At 47.2% G+C, this 15057-nt stretch overlaps 1 protein-coding gene across 3 annotated transcripts in view; it reads right to left on the bottom strand.

Moving 5' to 3' along the window:
* Positions 1-1987: 1987 nt before the first annotated feature.
* Positions 1988-15057, bottom strand: part of Lnx2 (ligand of numb-protein X 2) — a 70088-nt gene continuing 57018 nt past the window's right edge. For all 3 annotated transcript variants that reach the window (XM_076923917.1, XM_076923916.1, XM_076923915.1), the window contains exons 8-10: positions 12401-12632; positions 8446-8604; positions 1988-7481 (exon numbers count right to left, since the gene is read on the bottom strand). In XM_076923917.1, coding sequence (XP_076780032.1) covers positions 7346-7481; positions 8446-8604; positions 12401-12632 — 527 coding nt within the window. In that variant the 3' untranslated portion in view covers positions 1988-7345. The remainder of the gene's footprint in view (positions 7482-8445; positions 8605-12400; positions 12633-15057) is intronic.

The raw sequence follows: 15057 nt of genomic DNA, 5'->3' as shown, positions 1-15057 counted from the left end.
GAAATCAATCCCTAGACATACCTTTGCCAGGCTACTCTGAGGTCAGGGGAGGCATCTGTAGAGAATACCATACTCGTGGGCATGAGAGTCTTCAGAGTAGTGGATATTGCTAGCCAGAATCATGGCACCTCTGGGTTAGTCACTGACCAATTGCACATACTTATTTTGAGGCAGGGTCTCAGCATGTAACTCACCAGGTGTGTGTGTGTGTGTGTGTGTGTGTGTTGTGTGTGTGTATTTCAACAACCAGACCCTGGACAGCTCTCAGTAGCCGTACAGATTGTACAGACACAGGTGAAGATGGGGCATATACTTCTGGTGTCCCAGCTACTTGGGAGGATGAGGCAGGAGAGCTTCTAGTTTGAGGTCTGCCTTGGTGTAGGCAGCACTTGACTACATTTAGGCTCAACAGGATTGGACAGGCTGGAGTCAAATCAAGGAATCATGACAAGTTGGCCCTGGAAGCCTGAGACAGTGTAAGTAGGAGCCTGGTCATGGGAAGTCCAGGGCGGGGTCCAGGGAATGTGAATCACTTGCGTGATTCAGGCTCACGGGAATTCTGACTATCAGAGTTCTCTTTAGGAACACAGACACACACTATTGAGAGTGAACAAAACATCAAGGCAAGAGGAATCCTGAAAGTGGTTTTAAGATGGGTGTGGTGGCTCAGACCTATAATCGCAGTTTGGAGGCGCTAAAGTTGGAGGACTGTTCTGAGTTTGAGGCCAGCATGGGTTACAGTGGATACACACACACACACACACACACACACACACACACACACACACACACACACACCAGACTGGGTATGATGGTGTGCACCTTTAATCCCAGTGCTCTAGAGGCAGAAGCAGGCAGAGCTCTGAGTTCAAGACCAGCATGGTCTGGGTCAGCCAGAAACAAAACTAGTTTTCTTTTTTCCTTCCTTCCTTCCTTCCTTCCTTCCTTCCTTCCTTCCTTCCTCCCTCCCTCCCTCCCTCCCTCCCCCTCCCTCCTCCTCCTCCTTCCTTCCTTCCTTCCTTCCTTCCTCCCTCCCTCCCTCCCTTCTTCTTTCCTTCCTTCCTTCCTTCCTGATCAGATAGTTCAGTAGCTCTATTTGGGAACTGATGGATGTAAAGGTGCTAGGACAGTGCCTGGTATATAGTAGACGGTAAGAAGTTACCGAGGGGCTAGAGAAGGCTCACATACTCTTTCTTGCAAAGGATCCAGGTTCAGTTCTCAGTACTCACATCGGGCAATTCACAATTTGTAGCTCTAGGCCCAGGAGATCTGACACTTCTGGTCTCTTCTGTGGGCACTTGGATTCATATGAACACACACACACACACACACACACACACACACACACACACACACATATATATATATAATGAATTTTTAACAAAATAAAATACTGAGTTAAAAAAAAAGTTTGTCTTGTCTTTTCCCAGATGAGATAGTGGTCTCCCTACAATTTTACCCTCTAGCCAGAAAGAGGTGGACAGGGCAGATTCTTACTATAGGCAATTACTTACACTTAGATATATCTACCAGTGGAAAAGCCTGGAATAAAGGAGCCAGGTCACAGTCATGAAACACATTCACTGGGAAGTTAACGAGATTCATAAAGCTCGGTGACCGCAGATCTTGGGTACATGGAGGACTGGATGCCGCATCCTTCAGTATGACGTACCCAGTTCTCCTTAAGTGTATGTTAGTTGCCCACAGGGTCAGTATGGCTGCAGTGTGCATGCCCACCTGCCATGGGTGCCTACCCGCCATAGGTGCCCACCTGCCATGGGTGCCCACCTACCTCAATACGGACATAGTATAGCTCACAGCCGTGATCACATCAGTCCAGGATCCTGAGCTCTTGGACTAAAGGTCTTGAAGCCACTCGGGACACAAGCCCATGCGGGGCACAAGCCTATCCAGCTACTCTGGTGTTGTTTCCCTGGGGCATTAACTCATAGCAAACACACAAATTGGTTTCAGCACACAATTAAACTATGATACGACAAAACCTTTTTATTTTAGCCAGGTATGGAGGCACAAGCAGGTAAGCTCAGGTAGTCAGGAGACTGAGGCAGGAGGATGACAAGTTTAAAGCCTGCCTGGAGTATAAAACTTCAAGACCAGTTTGGGCAATTTATTGAGACCCTGTCTGGAGATGAAGAGTCAAGCCCCTCCAAGGCTCAGGGATCAGGACACAGGAGTGGTTCGTGAGCGCAGAGGGGCTGGTGGCTGGTGTGGACCACTGTTGAGATGCGTCTTCCAGAGATGATGCGCTGGCTGGATCCATGGACGCACAGTGTTAGAGGCCCACTAATATTCCATCACAAATAGGAGAAGCAGAAGCCCCACGCCTCCCTGAGAGGTGACACTTTGGTGGCTGGGGTGGGAGCGCAGAGTCACACTGCTTAGCATGTGGCCACAGGTGAGCCATCAACCCTAACTAAATGCAACAGGGAACATTCATCCCTAAAAAACATGGGAGGGGGAAATTCATTGGGAAATTCAGTGGGAGGTGGAAGAGAGATAAGAAGCAACAATGGGGGTTGGGTAATATAATCAAAATACATTATATACATATGTATATGTATATATATGAAAGTGTTAAAGTAATTTTTAAAGTCTATTAAACAATAAAGATTAAGAATGGAGTTGGCAGTGTAGTTCAGTGGTAGGGCACTTGTTTAGCATGTATGGGACCCAGTTACATATCTGCAGTAATGCAAATAAAACAAAATTATTAATAGCCACACCCATTCTCTCGATCTCGCCATTGGACAATTTGTCACTTCTGGTGGCCAGAGCAGAAGCTATCGATGCTTCTGACTTAAGCACTCTTGGTCAGTCTTTGGGTGGCACAAAAGAAACGGGTTGTGGTTTGATTCACTGAGTTAAGTGGAAAAGTCTTGATCCAAGTCTGCAAAAAACAGCCTGTGGGAGACCTTGAGGAGCTTTGAGCGGCAGCGGCTTCAGGCTGGAGGGAGGCACACTGTGCCAGCACCACGCAGCAGCAGCAGGTCTCCTGGCTCAGACCTTTCTTAGATGTGATTGACAGTGTCGCTTCTCTGTCTCAGGCACTTTGTCGCTATTAGGCATTGCACACAGACGTACAACTTTACCCCTAAAGAGCTTCCCTGTTGCCATAGAAATTAATTGGTGGTGCAGTTAAATGGAACAGACTTATGCTACAAAGTGACAGAAGAGCCTTTAGATAAGAACTCCCAAGGGCTGAAACCTTTCCTGCAGGCGGGGAAAACAGACAAGTTCCCCTTGCTACTGTGGTCTGTATGGCCTGATCACTGAATCTGATCAAATGGGGGAAAAAAGCTGAATTATAAAAAATCACTCCCTGGGAAGGTCATACAGAGCAGGGTGCCCGGCAGATGTTAAATACGTTGTTCAATGACATAAGGCATTGGCTGTAGAGAAAGGTATCACGTACCTTAAATATTCCATCTTTCAGATTTTATTTTTTGAGACAGGGTTCCTCTGTGTAGCTCTGGCTATCCTGGAACTTGCCATGTAGACCAGGCTGGCCTCAAACTCATAGAGATCCTCCTGCATCTGCCTCCCGAGTGCTGGGATTAAAAACTTGTGCCACCATACCTGGCCACCTGTAATTTTTTTTTGTATTGTCTATTTATTGTGGGCTGGAGAAGTGAGTGGCTCTGTGGTTAAGAGCATTTGTTGCTCTTGCAGAGGAGTGAGTTCAATTCCCAGCACCCACATTGGGCAGTTGCCAGATGCCTGGGACTCCAACAAGGGGTGGGTTTGGGGAGGGGGTGTCAGACACCTTCTGGCCCCCTTGGGCATCAGCATACATGTACATATACACAGACACAAAAATATACAAAAGCAGAAAAAGAAATTTTAAAAAACAAAAATATCCTTTTTGCTTCAACTCTGAAGCAAAGATTTTCAAACCTCAGCCCAGCTAAATCTAAATGGGGCGTTACTGACTGTAATGTGGGCACATGGCTCGAGGAAAGGGGAGAAACGCCCTTGGAGACTGAGATCCAGGTGTGTGAACTTCCAAGTCTAACCATCCATTTATCCGACTAAAGCTTCAGCCGTCCGAGGGCTTGTACTGCAGCCTGCTGTAAAGCGCAAAGGACTAGAAATCAAAGTCTCAAGTTCCAGAATTAGAAAGTAGAGTTAACAGCTGGAACAGAGGGAGGGTTTGGCCACTCAAAAACTAAGGCACACTGCACAGGACTCTAAGAAAATGAAACCCATTTCTTTTTAGCTTGGGCAAGCATCCTCAGAGGCTCAAGTCCCCTTAGCCATGTGGTGTCCAGCTTCCAGTGCTACCGTGCATGAGGTAGCAGAATCAACAAGAAGTGGGGCATTGGTGAGACCCTGATGTTGGGACTTGGGCCTGTCCTTTCCTGCTACCATCGTGATGTGAAGCAAGCAGCACCATGCCACCACAATATATGCTGCCTTCACACAGGCGCCAAAGCGACCTGAAATCTGGGACTGTGGACCCAAATCAACCACTCCTCTTTTAAGGTGGGTGGCTTGCCTATCTTGTTTTATGATAACAAAAGAAAGCTGACAGACACCTGCCAATCCCTCCATCCAGTTCTCTGGGTGGCTAATGAAATCCAAAAGCTGGTGTGCACAGTCTGTCAAGCTACTTGTTCCCTTGCTAGGGAAGGGAAACTTGTATTAGTGACCGTCCACTCTCAGAACCTGGGCAATGTGAAGCTCTCATAAAATCCTGGCCTTTTATGAAATTGCTCCTTCAGGCTGGAACACACTGTCAACTCCTGGACCGCCACTGGTCACTCTCTGTAGGGAGAGTACTGGTCTGTATTCTAGGCGGGTCACATTGTAGATCTGCCACAGTAGGAGTTGTAAGAGTCCAACGGGCTGTCCCCCAGAGGCTTCCAACGTGACTGAATATCTGAGAGCATGCATGGCTTCACCAGAAACGGGGCAGGTATAGAATGAGGACACAGCAAGGTTCAGTGTGACAGAAGCAATGTCAGACAGCAGACATCCTCAGTGTGAGGATGCCTGGCAGTCAGTCACTCTCCCCAGAGCAAACGGCTAACCAGTAAAGGAAACAGAAGCCACAGCTCAGGACTGACTGACACGGTCAATGCTGTGCCAAGGAAACATGAGGCAGGCTCCTGATGTAATTACAATTCAATTATTTAAAACGGTTCTAGTAAGTCACACTAGAAAAAGTAAGAGAGTAATAATGTATTCTATGTAACCCAGTATAACCCAGTGCATCCCAGACACTGTCAGCTCAGCACACGGCGTGGCCAATCTTTAGGGATTCAATAGCCGTGCACTGGACAGCCAAGGCCAGAGGTGCTGTGTATGGGGATACATAAGACAGCATAGGCTCTATGATGTGTTCTGTCTATAGGAGCAAGGGCGAGCCGGGGGGTTGGGGGGGGGGGGACTCGGGCACAGCAGGCAGTGACTGTCCATGGCTCTGTGAACAGGGACACAGTTCTTGGATGGCATTACTTCCATCCAGAATAGCCATCACACCTTTATGTAAACATACCTGAAAAATTCTGGAAGAATGCAAACTGAAGGCACAGCACAAATCAAAGTATCCAACTGCAAGTGCTTAACTGACAAAAAGTGCAAATATTTCAATAGTAACAAATCAGGGAGAAATTCCATTACAGAGACCCTGGGATAGCCAGCACCCTCCCTCGGAGATTTTCAGGAGAAAAAATAATATGGAAAGAACTCCCCTCTCTTTCTTTTTTCTTTCTTTCTTTCAAAAAATATTCACCAGACCACCAGCTTGGATATATTTTTATGTATAACAAAGTGGCAGTTATGATATCTGTTGGATGGCCACCCCCACCCCCCCAGAGAAATGACAAGTTTTACAAAGTCTTTAAAAAGTAGCAAGGTTGATTACAAAATTGTATCTGGAGAGCAGGAGACACTGTTTCACATCAACTGCACTTCAGGATCAAATTGCTTCCTAGGCTATTGCCCCAGAGCAGCTCCACCTGGGGACATCCCTCCCTTGGTGGGCTGGCTGCATGGTGACTGGGGAGCTCGGGGCTGAACAAGCCAGTAGCAACCATGGTTGCCAACTCTTATCTCTCACAGGGAGACCTGTTTGGTTTCTTAATATAAATTTAACTGGAAGAACCATTGCCATGGCTACAAAGCCCAGCAGTACTGGCTAGGAAGCGGCTCGCCCGGCCGTGCAGCATGCAGGTGTTAATGCCGTCCATCTCTCAGCTCACATGGAAGTTAGCTCTGATTTTGAATGAGGTTTCTAAATGAAACTTTTCAAGTACAAATATTAACCAGGTAAAGGTTTCTTTCCTCTTATTTACTTTCTCATTATGCTGTCTGAGGGTCGTCTGTGTTGAATAAAGGACAAACATAGTTTTTAAAACATTAAAAAAAAAGAAAGAAAGAAAGAAAAAGAAAGTTTAGCGACCAACAGCTGAAGATATTAACATCTAAAGTCTACTATTTCAGATAAAACCAGAGCTTTTTGGTCTCTTGGGGAAACTAAGGGGTTTCTAAAATACACAGGAAAAGAAATCCTCCCTTTCAACTGAGCTATGGGGTGTGTGTTTATGAAGTAATGTATTTTAATCACCTAGTCCAATTGCATAAATCGCAAAAACATCTCCAGACAAGATTGCTGATAAATATAAACTCTAGAAATGGCTTTTAGAAAAACATCTCCGAACTTTTCATCATAACAAAGCTGTCTCCTTCTGAACAGAATCCACGTGCTTCTGGCCCAGGCAATGCAGCTGTGCCAGTTACAGAGGTCGTCTCCCAGGCTGCTGTCCCTTGAAAAGCATTATTTTTGAATGTCTACTATTTTAACTGCAGTACATCATTTAAAAAGAAGTCTCGTCAGTGATGTCAGATTTATGTCTTCATTTGAGTCCTGAAGATTGCAGTAGAAACCAACCAAAAAGTCACTTTATAAACGGTATAAAAAAATCTTGAAATGTTGGCACCAATGAAGAATGAGGAAAACCTAAGATGCACCCCTTCACAGCACTGACCCTTCACAGCACTGCTTCCGGGTCAGAGAGCGCTGCGGATGCTGCAGCGAGTTGCTGTGGATGAAGGAGTTGCCAATGTAACTCAGTTCATGGCTGAGCTGCTGCAGGCGCAGAAGCCACTTCCGTCCAGCTGGGTGACAGTCTTGGCAGCCCCCGAGAGCATCGGAAATATGAGCCCCCAGGGCTGGCGGGAGCTGATTTCTGAGCAAAGAGGAAACACAGGGTGATGCCAGTGCTTTGGCCCTGTGTCTGCTGCCCAGTAGACATGCCACACAGGAGAGGCTTCCTTCACAAGCCTGCAGGAAGAATTGAGACTGGAACCCAACATCAAGACATTATACAAGGCTGCCAGGCCAGCAGATGACCGTCAGGGTGACCTTGTTCCTCTGTTCTTTCAACATGGGAACCAGAGCAGAGTGACTCATGCCCACAGTCGAAAGGCCATTGACGGCTACAATCATGTCGCCACACCTGAACAAAACACAGTCGGGAGCAGAGTTAGTGCCATTATCTCAACGGCATCACAGACACAGTCCTAGTGCTTCAGCATCAAGATCAGTTTGCTCTGGTTAACTGTCACCGGGCAGGAGTTTTATCAACTGAGAAAGGTCTGGAGTCTCTCCTTTACCAATCAAAACTAACCCGAGTCAACCTTCTCATAACTGGTGGGGACTTAAGGACATGAAGAATAACTTCACTTGTGAGTCCTTCTCTCTAAACAGGACCAAGTCAAGGCTGGGGAGATGGCTCGTGGTATGAGCACTCGCTCTCTCTTTCAAGGGACTTGGGCTTGGTCCCCAGCAGTTCACAACTGTCTATTAATTCTGGTTCCAGGAGATCTGATGCCTTCCTGGGCACCGGTACTCATGTGCACACACTACACACACCCCATTAAATAAATAAACACACAGCTCTCAGTGTTGGGCCTGCCAGCTCGAAGGTGGGGCACAACAGTCATCCAGTTGTTGAAACCTCACTACACGTGGGACACTGTATGGTTGCCCATTCATGGATCTCACATGAACACAAAGTCAGGCAGGCATGGAGCCTCAGGAAACATGAACTGGATTTATCTGGTGGCGGGATCGGCCCCGCAGGAGTTGTACGGGAAGCGCTCAGAGGCCACTGGCGTTCTGCAGCACACTCAGACGACTCGGGTTCAGATCTGGTCTAGACAAACGTCACATAGCTCCAAGGGGCAGGAATGGTAAAGGCCATAGCGTCAGACTCCCTCAGGGATCATCAGCCTCTTCCTGTGGCCCATCAGTACAGAAGGACTGTAAGCAGACACATACAGCCGGCGCATGTATGAGCGTGGCTGTGCAGAAATAGCACTCTATTTACACAACAGAGAGCAGGAGTGAGAGCTGAACTCTCAGTTAGATCATGTGTGGTATGATACACGATCTACATCATTAATGAGAAGGAGACTTACTTTAATCTTCCGTCATAGTAGGCAGGGGTTCCTAAGACGATGGTCTTAATGAAGAAAGGCTGATTGGTGTGGTTCTCTTCGTATCCACCCACGATACTGAAGCCCCAGCTTCCCAAGTAGCTTCTTCGTAAGACTATATCATGACAGCTATGAAGGGCACTGTGAAAACAGCAGAGATGAAACATGGAGGCTTCCCGTTCTGTTCATCTTTGCCATACACAAGAGATAAACAGGTTAGCTTAACTCCCTCTCACTACATGATTAATGTTTGTGTGTGTGTGTGTGTGTGTGAGAGAGAGAGAGAGAGAGTGTGTGTGTGTGTGTGCACGCGCGCTCTCACACTGGGGATCAGACCCAGGCTCCTACACATGCCAGGCAAGCTGTACTGGCCCTGTCTGTGTTATTAGTTTGACAAGCCATTCCCCAGCACAGATGTATCCTGAGACAGGCTCGCTTTCTCCAGCTTTCCTTAGGCTTCTCTTGCCAAGTGGAGCCAGGAACACATGAAGAAGGTTAAGTCAGCCCAGCTGCCAAATATACTTTAGACATCTGCACAGAGATCATGCCCTGGTACTGTTCACCCACTGTCAATGGCACCTCGATTCTAGAACTAACTGCATCTACCAAGGGCACGACGGAGGCAGTACTGCTGTTCTCGGCAGAGGGGTGGCAGGCAGTGGGGGTACAAGGCTGTGCAGGCGGTAGCTCAGGCTAGAACCGAGAGATCCTAGGTGATCCCAAGTGCCCCAAAATAAGAAAAGAGGAGGAAAAGGGAGAGGAGAGGGGACAGAAATAAATTTGGACGGTGGCCCTTTCTGGAAGCATGCTACAGGGCGGTGCTTTAATTTACAGGAGGGGCTGATGTTTCCCCCCAACCCCTGCACCCACAAGGACTCACACCTTTACAGGAGACTCTAACAAACACATTCTTGTTCTCCATGAGTACAGAGATGCCATAGGTAAAGTGTGGTCTATTTATGGCTTGGAGGATGTTAACCAAGGAGGGAGGGAACACAATACACTTGTATGTCCAGAGGTCTATAAATCTGGGAATAAGCAGCAAGTAAGAGCTTAGAAATAAACAAAGTGAAGCCCTTTTAATAAAAGTCCTCAGTATGAAGTGATATCAGATATGCAGTGATTTTCATCATCAACCTGACTGGGTCAGGAATTACCTGGGAGACACACCTCGGGGAAGATCCACCATAAGTGTGGATACCACCATCCCAGAGCCCCACCCTGAATAAAAAGGGACAAAGAGAAGGTGTGCTGAGTACCAGTAGTCACCTCTGCTGCCTCAGGATGTCATGTGACCATCTGCCTTGGGTTCCTCCTCCCTCAGAGCCCAGCGCTACCCTGTCACAATGGCCACAGCCTCAGACTGTGAAGCAAACCTTTCTCCTCCTCATGTGGCTTTTGTCAGTTGTTTGCCACGACGTGGACTGATACAATATCAAGGACATGACTTTCTGTTTTTTAATCCACTACAGATGACTTCCTAACAGAGCTGGGTTTGTCAAGCAGCATGGTGCCAGAACTCTTAGCTCATGGGTAGGCGCTTCTAGAGAGGCTTCTGGCAAGCACTGAAGCCTCACCACTGGCCCAGATTCTTGGAACAGTGCAGTCACCTTCATAGTTCTGTATCCTTTAGAGCAAGCAGGCCAGCGTCTGGTGTAGCAGGGCAGTGCAGGGGAACTCACAGGCCACACAACAGCCCGACCTACAGGTATCCATTCAGCTAAGCTCAAAGATGTCTTACTATACTGTCACTCGTCCAAAACCCTTCCTGAGCAGAGGGGTTGGCTCAGTTGCTTAAGTTCTTGCTGTGTAAGCTACGGGACCTAAGTTTGGTTCCCAGAGCCCACATTAAGAAGAAGGAAAAAAAAAAAAAAGCAGTACAAGGGGCAAACTACATCTGCATTCACAGTGCTGGGGCATGGAGGAGAGGCAGCAGAGCTAGGGAGACCCCAAAACATCACTGGCTACCAGCCTAGCCAAATGGTTCAGAGAGACATGCCGCCTCAAAAAGCAAAGGTGGAGAGCAGTCAAGGAAGACAGAGGATGTTGAACTTCAGCCTCCACACACACACACACACACACACACTTGTACACACACACACACACACACACACACACACACACACACACACACCCTCACACCACACACACTGATACAAACAGATACAAACACACAGATACATACAGATACAAACATATACACACATGCACACTCAGACAACACAAACCCTTTCTTGCTATGCCTGGAGCGCCATGAAATGCTATGAACAACAATGAGAACATGCAGCCCCCAAACCAGGTTGGCACAAAGACAGCTAAAGACAGCATCAGGGCCATGAGATTTCCCAGGAGGTCGCTACTCTGACTGATCTACTGTCGGAGGCAATGCACTGAACCCCCATAGTTTGGGCAAACAGCTTCTATCCTCTTTTTTGCTGTTTGTTTTGTTTCTTTTGAGACAGGGTCCCACTGTGTAGCCCTGGCTGTCCTGTAACTCACTATGTAGACTAGGCTGGCCTCAAATTAACAGAGATCCACCTGCCTTTGTCTCCAGGTTCCATCCTCTTCTCTTAACCAGTTTAGAATGAATCTGACTACCCAGGTATCAGCTGAACAAGAGTTCTGAGCTCCCCAGTTTAGACAGTACTCTGCAGTAGTTGGAGAGTAATCATTTATGCCTGTTTTTCAAAAAGGATTCACTATTATTCTATGTAAATGGCTGTCTCCTACATGTATGTATATGTGCCATATATGTACAGTGCCAGTGGGGACCAGAAGAGAGTGCTGCGTCCTCTGAAGCCATCTCTCCAGCCTCTGCATTCCAGGTCTGATGCACTGACAGACATGTATGATACAATAAGGTCACTTTTGCTATCATCAATCCCAGTCACAAGGTCCTGTCATGTCTGGACCACTTCTGCATCACTTCTAGGCCTTGGGATTAAAAACCAAGAAACAAAACCAACAGAAGCTCGTGGGAACGAGCCTGAAAGCTGGGTCAGGAGCAAAGAAGCACAATCCCCATGGCGTCTTTGCTGTTCTTCATGCTAGTTCTTCACGAAGCATACAGTGCGTGTGAACGCTCCTCACTGTAAGTTATCCCACGTGAGGCAGATGACTCAGAAACTGGTGCATTTTTCTGGTTTATTTTTATTTAAGAACCAGCAGCTTCATACTTGGCTAATAGTCAAATATGCTTCACAATGCTTTTTATAGATAATGAGAATCTAAATTACTTTAGACACAAATAAACAGGACAACACACTCTTCCTATTTCACCACCAGCATCAACCATCTGGAGAAAGGCAAGCAGCCTGGGGTGCCAAGGGAGGTTCCAATGTCTCCCTGTTCCCCACCAGCCAGCCAGAGAGCATCTTGCTGGTCACATCTCCTTTGTTCAATACAGACTGAGTTCTAACTGCCCTTTTACAAAATGATCATAAGTTCTTGGCTAGCCTGGGCTACAGAGTGAGATCCTGCTCCAGAAACTCAAAATTCTGCCTTTTCAAGGCAAGCTGGTTCAGTGGTAAATGCCTCCTGTCTAAGCGTGAGGATCTGAGTCTGGATCCCCAGAGCCCAAACAGAAAAGCCAGGTTCACGTGACGGTATGTGCCTATAATCTCAGCCTGTGTACAAGTGCACGCTCTGTCCCCCTCAAAACAAACCAAAACAAAAACCAACAATAAACAAAAAGACCCCTCCTTAATGGGAATTGTCTTCTTTTTACAAGAAGATACAAATACTTTTAGTTTAGTTAGATTTAGTTAGTTAGATTTAGTTGTTACTAAATCTATCTAAAACTTTTTTTTTTGCTTTTATAACTCGGTGCACTTTACCTAATCAATGCCCTTTCTATGCACTGGGAGCGTTAAACTGTGTAACTGATAAAGGTTAAAACACGACCATTCTTTGCGACAACAAAACAAGCTCTTGGTACCTTGGCAGCCCGAGCCACATGACCCAGGATGGGGACCAGCTGGCGTCGTACTCATTCTCACTGACAGGGCTTGGCTGCTCCTCGGAGGCCTGGGCGGCTTCCTCGGCTATCTGGACTTCCAGGGCTTTGAGGATGACAGCCGAAGATGCGGCGCTGGCTTTCAGCATGGCCACAGCCTCGCTGTGACTTAGATTGGTCAGGTCAATGCCATTGATGTTCAGTAACACGTCACCTGTGCAGTTGGGAGGGCCAGAAGAGTGAGTGACCTGAGTGCCACGTGACTCCCAGAAGCGCTTGCTTGCCAACTAATCGACGGGACAGCTCAAGAGCCTCGATGGGTGGAAATGGGTTTTTTACATCTTTGTACTTTTCTGTACTACCAAGGACAATTCATGGGAAACATTCTAAAACAGCTCAAAATGTAAACAAGGTCAGACTACAGAGGAACAAACTAGTTGAAGCACCTTGTGGGGTCCCTGAGTCTGAATCACTACCTGCATAGCTGTGTACACGGTGAGCATGACAGCTTCTCTTGAGCTTCAGAGAGTGCTACACTTCTTTCTCAACACCTATTTGCTCCTGTGCTCCTAGAAATAACTTTTTAAACAGATTCTATTTAATATCACACGAGTTTATACACAGAAGCAACCCTGCTCAGGGCTCACATGCCAGACTATGAGAGCAGTCACCCTTGGGCACTTAGTGAAATGAAACATGATTTGAACATCTACTTCCCTTGGTTGAAGGGGAACAACGTGTTTGTTGGTCTCCCAAGTTAAATAAAATAAGATAAAATAAAACAATACAAAGGAGACACAGGGATTATTAAAGGGTACAAGTGTAGTGTGTTGGTCCAACACTGCCATATATTCAAAAGCTAAATACTGGTCCCCAAGACATGGTTGCCCCCATGAGCAGATCCCCACGTACACCAAGTGATGCTATGTGAATCTTGCTCCCCAGTGTAACAAGGCCAGAGCCTGTGATCAGGAAGTGGAGGGAGAAAGGTGGGACTTGAGGATAAAGTGAGGAGTCTCAGGAGAGACCAAAGGGTGGAGAAGAAAGAACACGGAGGTGGAGGAGGCCGCCATGAGAGGAGACAGACCACGAGAATGTAGCCAGGAAAAACAGTAAGTAATGAGGGACATGTGGCTGGGGAATAAGTTAGAATCGCTCCAAACCTGCCCCACTTAGGCTTAGGGCTTTTAAGTAAAATAACCCGAGTGTGTGTCTTTTATGCAGGCTGGCGTCTTACATAAGGGCTAAGAAGGGTTAGAGCTGGTGACAGCACTCCTGTGCTGTAACGGCCACAAAAAGCCTCCCCTTTATTCATCATCCATCTTTCAGATTTCACTTTGTTTTGGTTTTTTGAGACAGGGTTTCTCTGTGTAGCCTTAGATGTCCTGGAAATCACTCTGTAGACCAGGTTATCCTTGAACTCAAAGATCTGTCTGCCTCTGCCTCCCGAGTGCTGAGACTAAAGGCGTGTGCCACCATCACCTGGCTAATCTTTGAAATTGTGAAAGCAACAGATTCTCATTATTGAAAACTTGGGAGAGGCTACTCCAGCCACCAAACTGCAGATGGGTGCCTAGCCCAGCTGTCATCAGAGAGGCTGATGGGAACAGGTGTAGAGACCCACAGACAAACATTAGGCGGAGAGATAGCCCAAATTGGAGATGTCCATCAGGTCTCTCTCCCGTGGAGCTGGGGAACCCTAAGGAAGAGAGAGAGAAAGAACTGTAGGAGCCAGAGGGGTGGAGGACCCCAGGAGAACAAGGCCCACAGAATCAACTAAGCAGGGCCCATATGGGCTCACAGAGACTGAAGTGGCTATCACAGGGCCTGCATGGGTCTGCTCTGTGTCCTTTGCATATGCTATGGTTGTGTAGCTTGGTGGTGTTGTGGGACTCCTAACAGTGGGAGTCCGGGTGTCTCTGACTCTTTTACCTGCTCTTGGGGCCCTTTTCCTCCTACTGGGTTGCCTCGCCCAGCCCTGATATGAGGACTTTGTACCTAGTCTTACTGCATCTTCTTAGGCTGTGTTCGGTTGGGAGGCCTGCTCTTTTCTGAAGGGAAATAGAGGAGTGGATCTGGGTGAGGCGGGGAGAGGGACTGAGAAGAATGGAGGAAGGGAAAACTTTGGTTGGGATGAGCTGTGCAAGAGAAGAATAAATAAATAAATAAATAAATAAATAAGTCCTTGTATGTCATTTTAAGTTACACATTCATTATTATGGGGGGGGGGGAATAGTTACTTTTTTTTTATAGGCTCAACAAAAAAAGTCACCATGTTTACGATGCTCAGACAGCTGGACTTCTTAAGGGATAGAGAGAACACAGAACCTGGAGCTTGTTAAGTTGTGAGTCTGGGTTTTTTTCCCTTCATTGCACTTCCTATGTGAATTCCGAATCAGGTGTTTGGTTTATTTTTTGCTGTTGTGTAGACGGTTTGCTCTGTGAACCTACGCTCAGAGCCCACTGCAGTCTAGGGCACTGATGCCCGTTAGGTTTCACTGTTTGCTGAAGCCTGGAGAGGCTGCGGGGTGCCTGCGGTGGGGCACCCGGAGGCAGAGCACATAGCTTGAGGGCAGAGCACATAGCGAGAATGTATTGACCACATTAGCTTGACTTGTGGGCCGGGAGTGGCTGTCACA

This window comes from Arvicanthis niloticus, chromosome 24 (assembly GCF_011762505.2).
Source record: "Arvicanthis niloticus isolate mArvNil1 chromosome 24, mArvNil1.pat.X, whole genome shotgun sequence".
In the NCBI taxonomy this organism is placed as follows: Eukaryota; Metazoa; Chordata; class Mammalia; order Rodentia; family Muridae; genus Arvicanthis; species Arvicanthis niloticus.
Note: the sequence above shows the minus strand (reverse complement) of the source record. Positions and strands in the feature narration are given on the sequence as shown.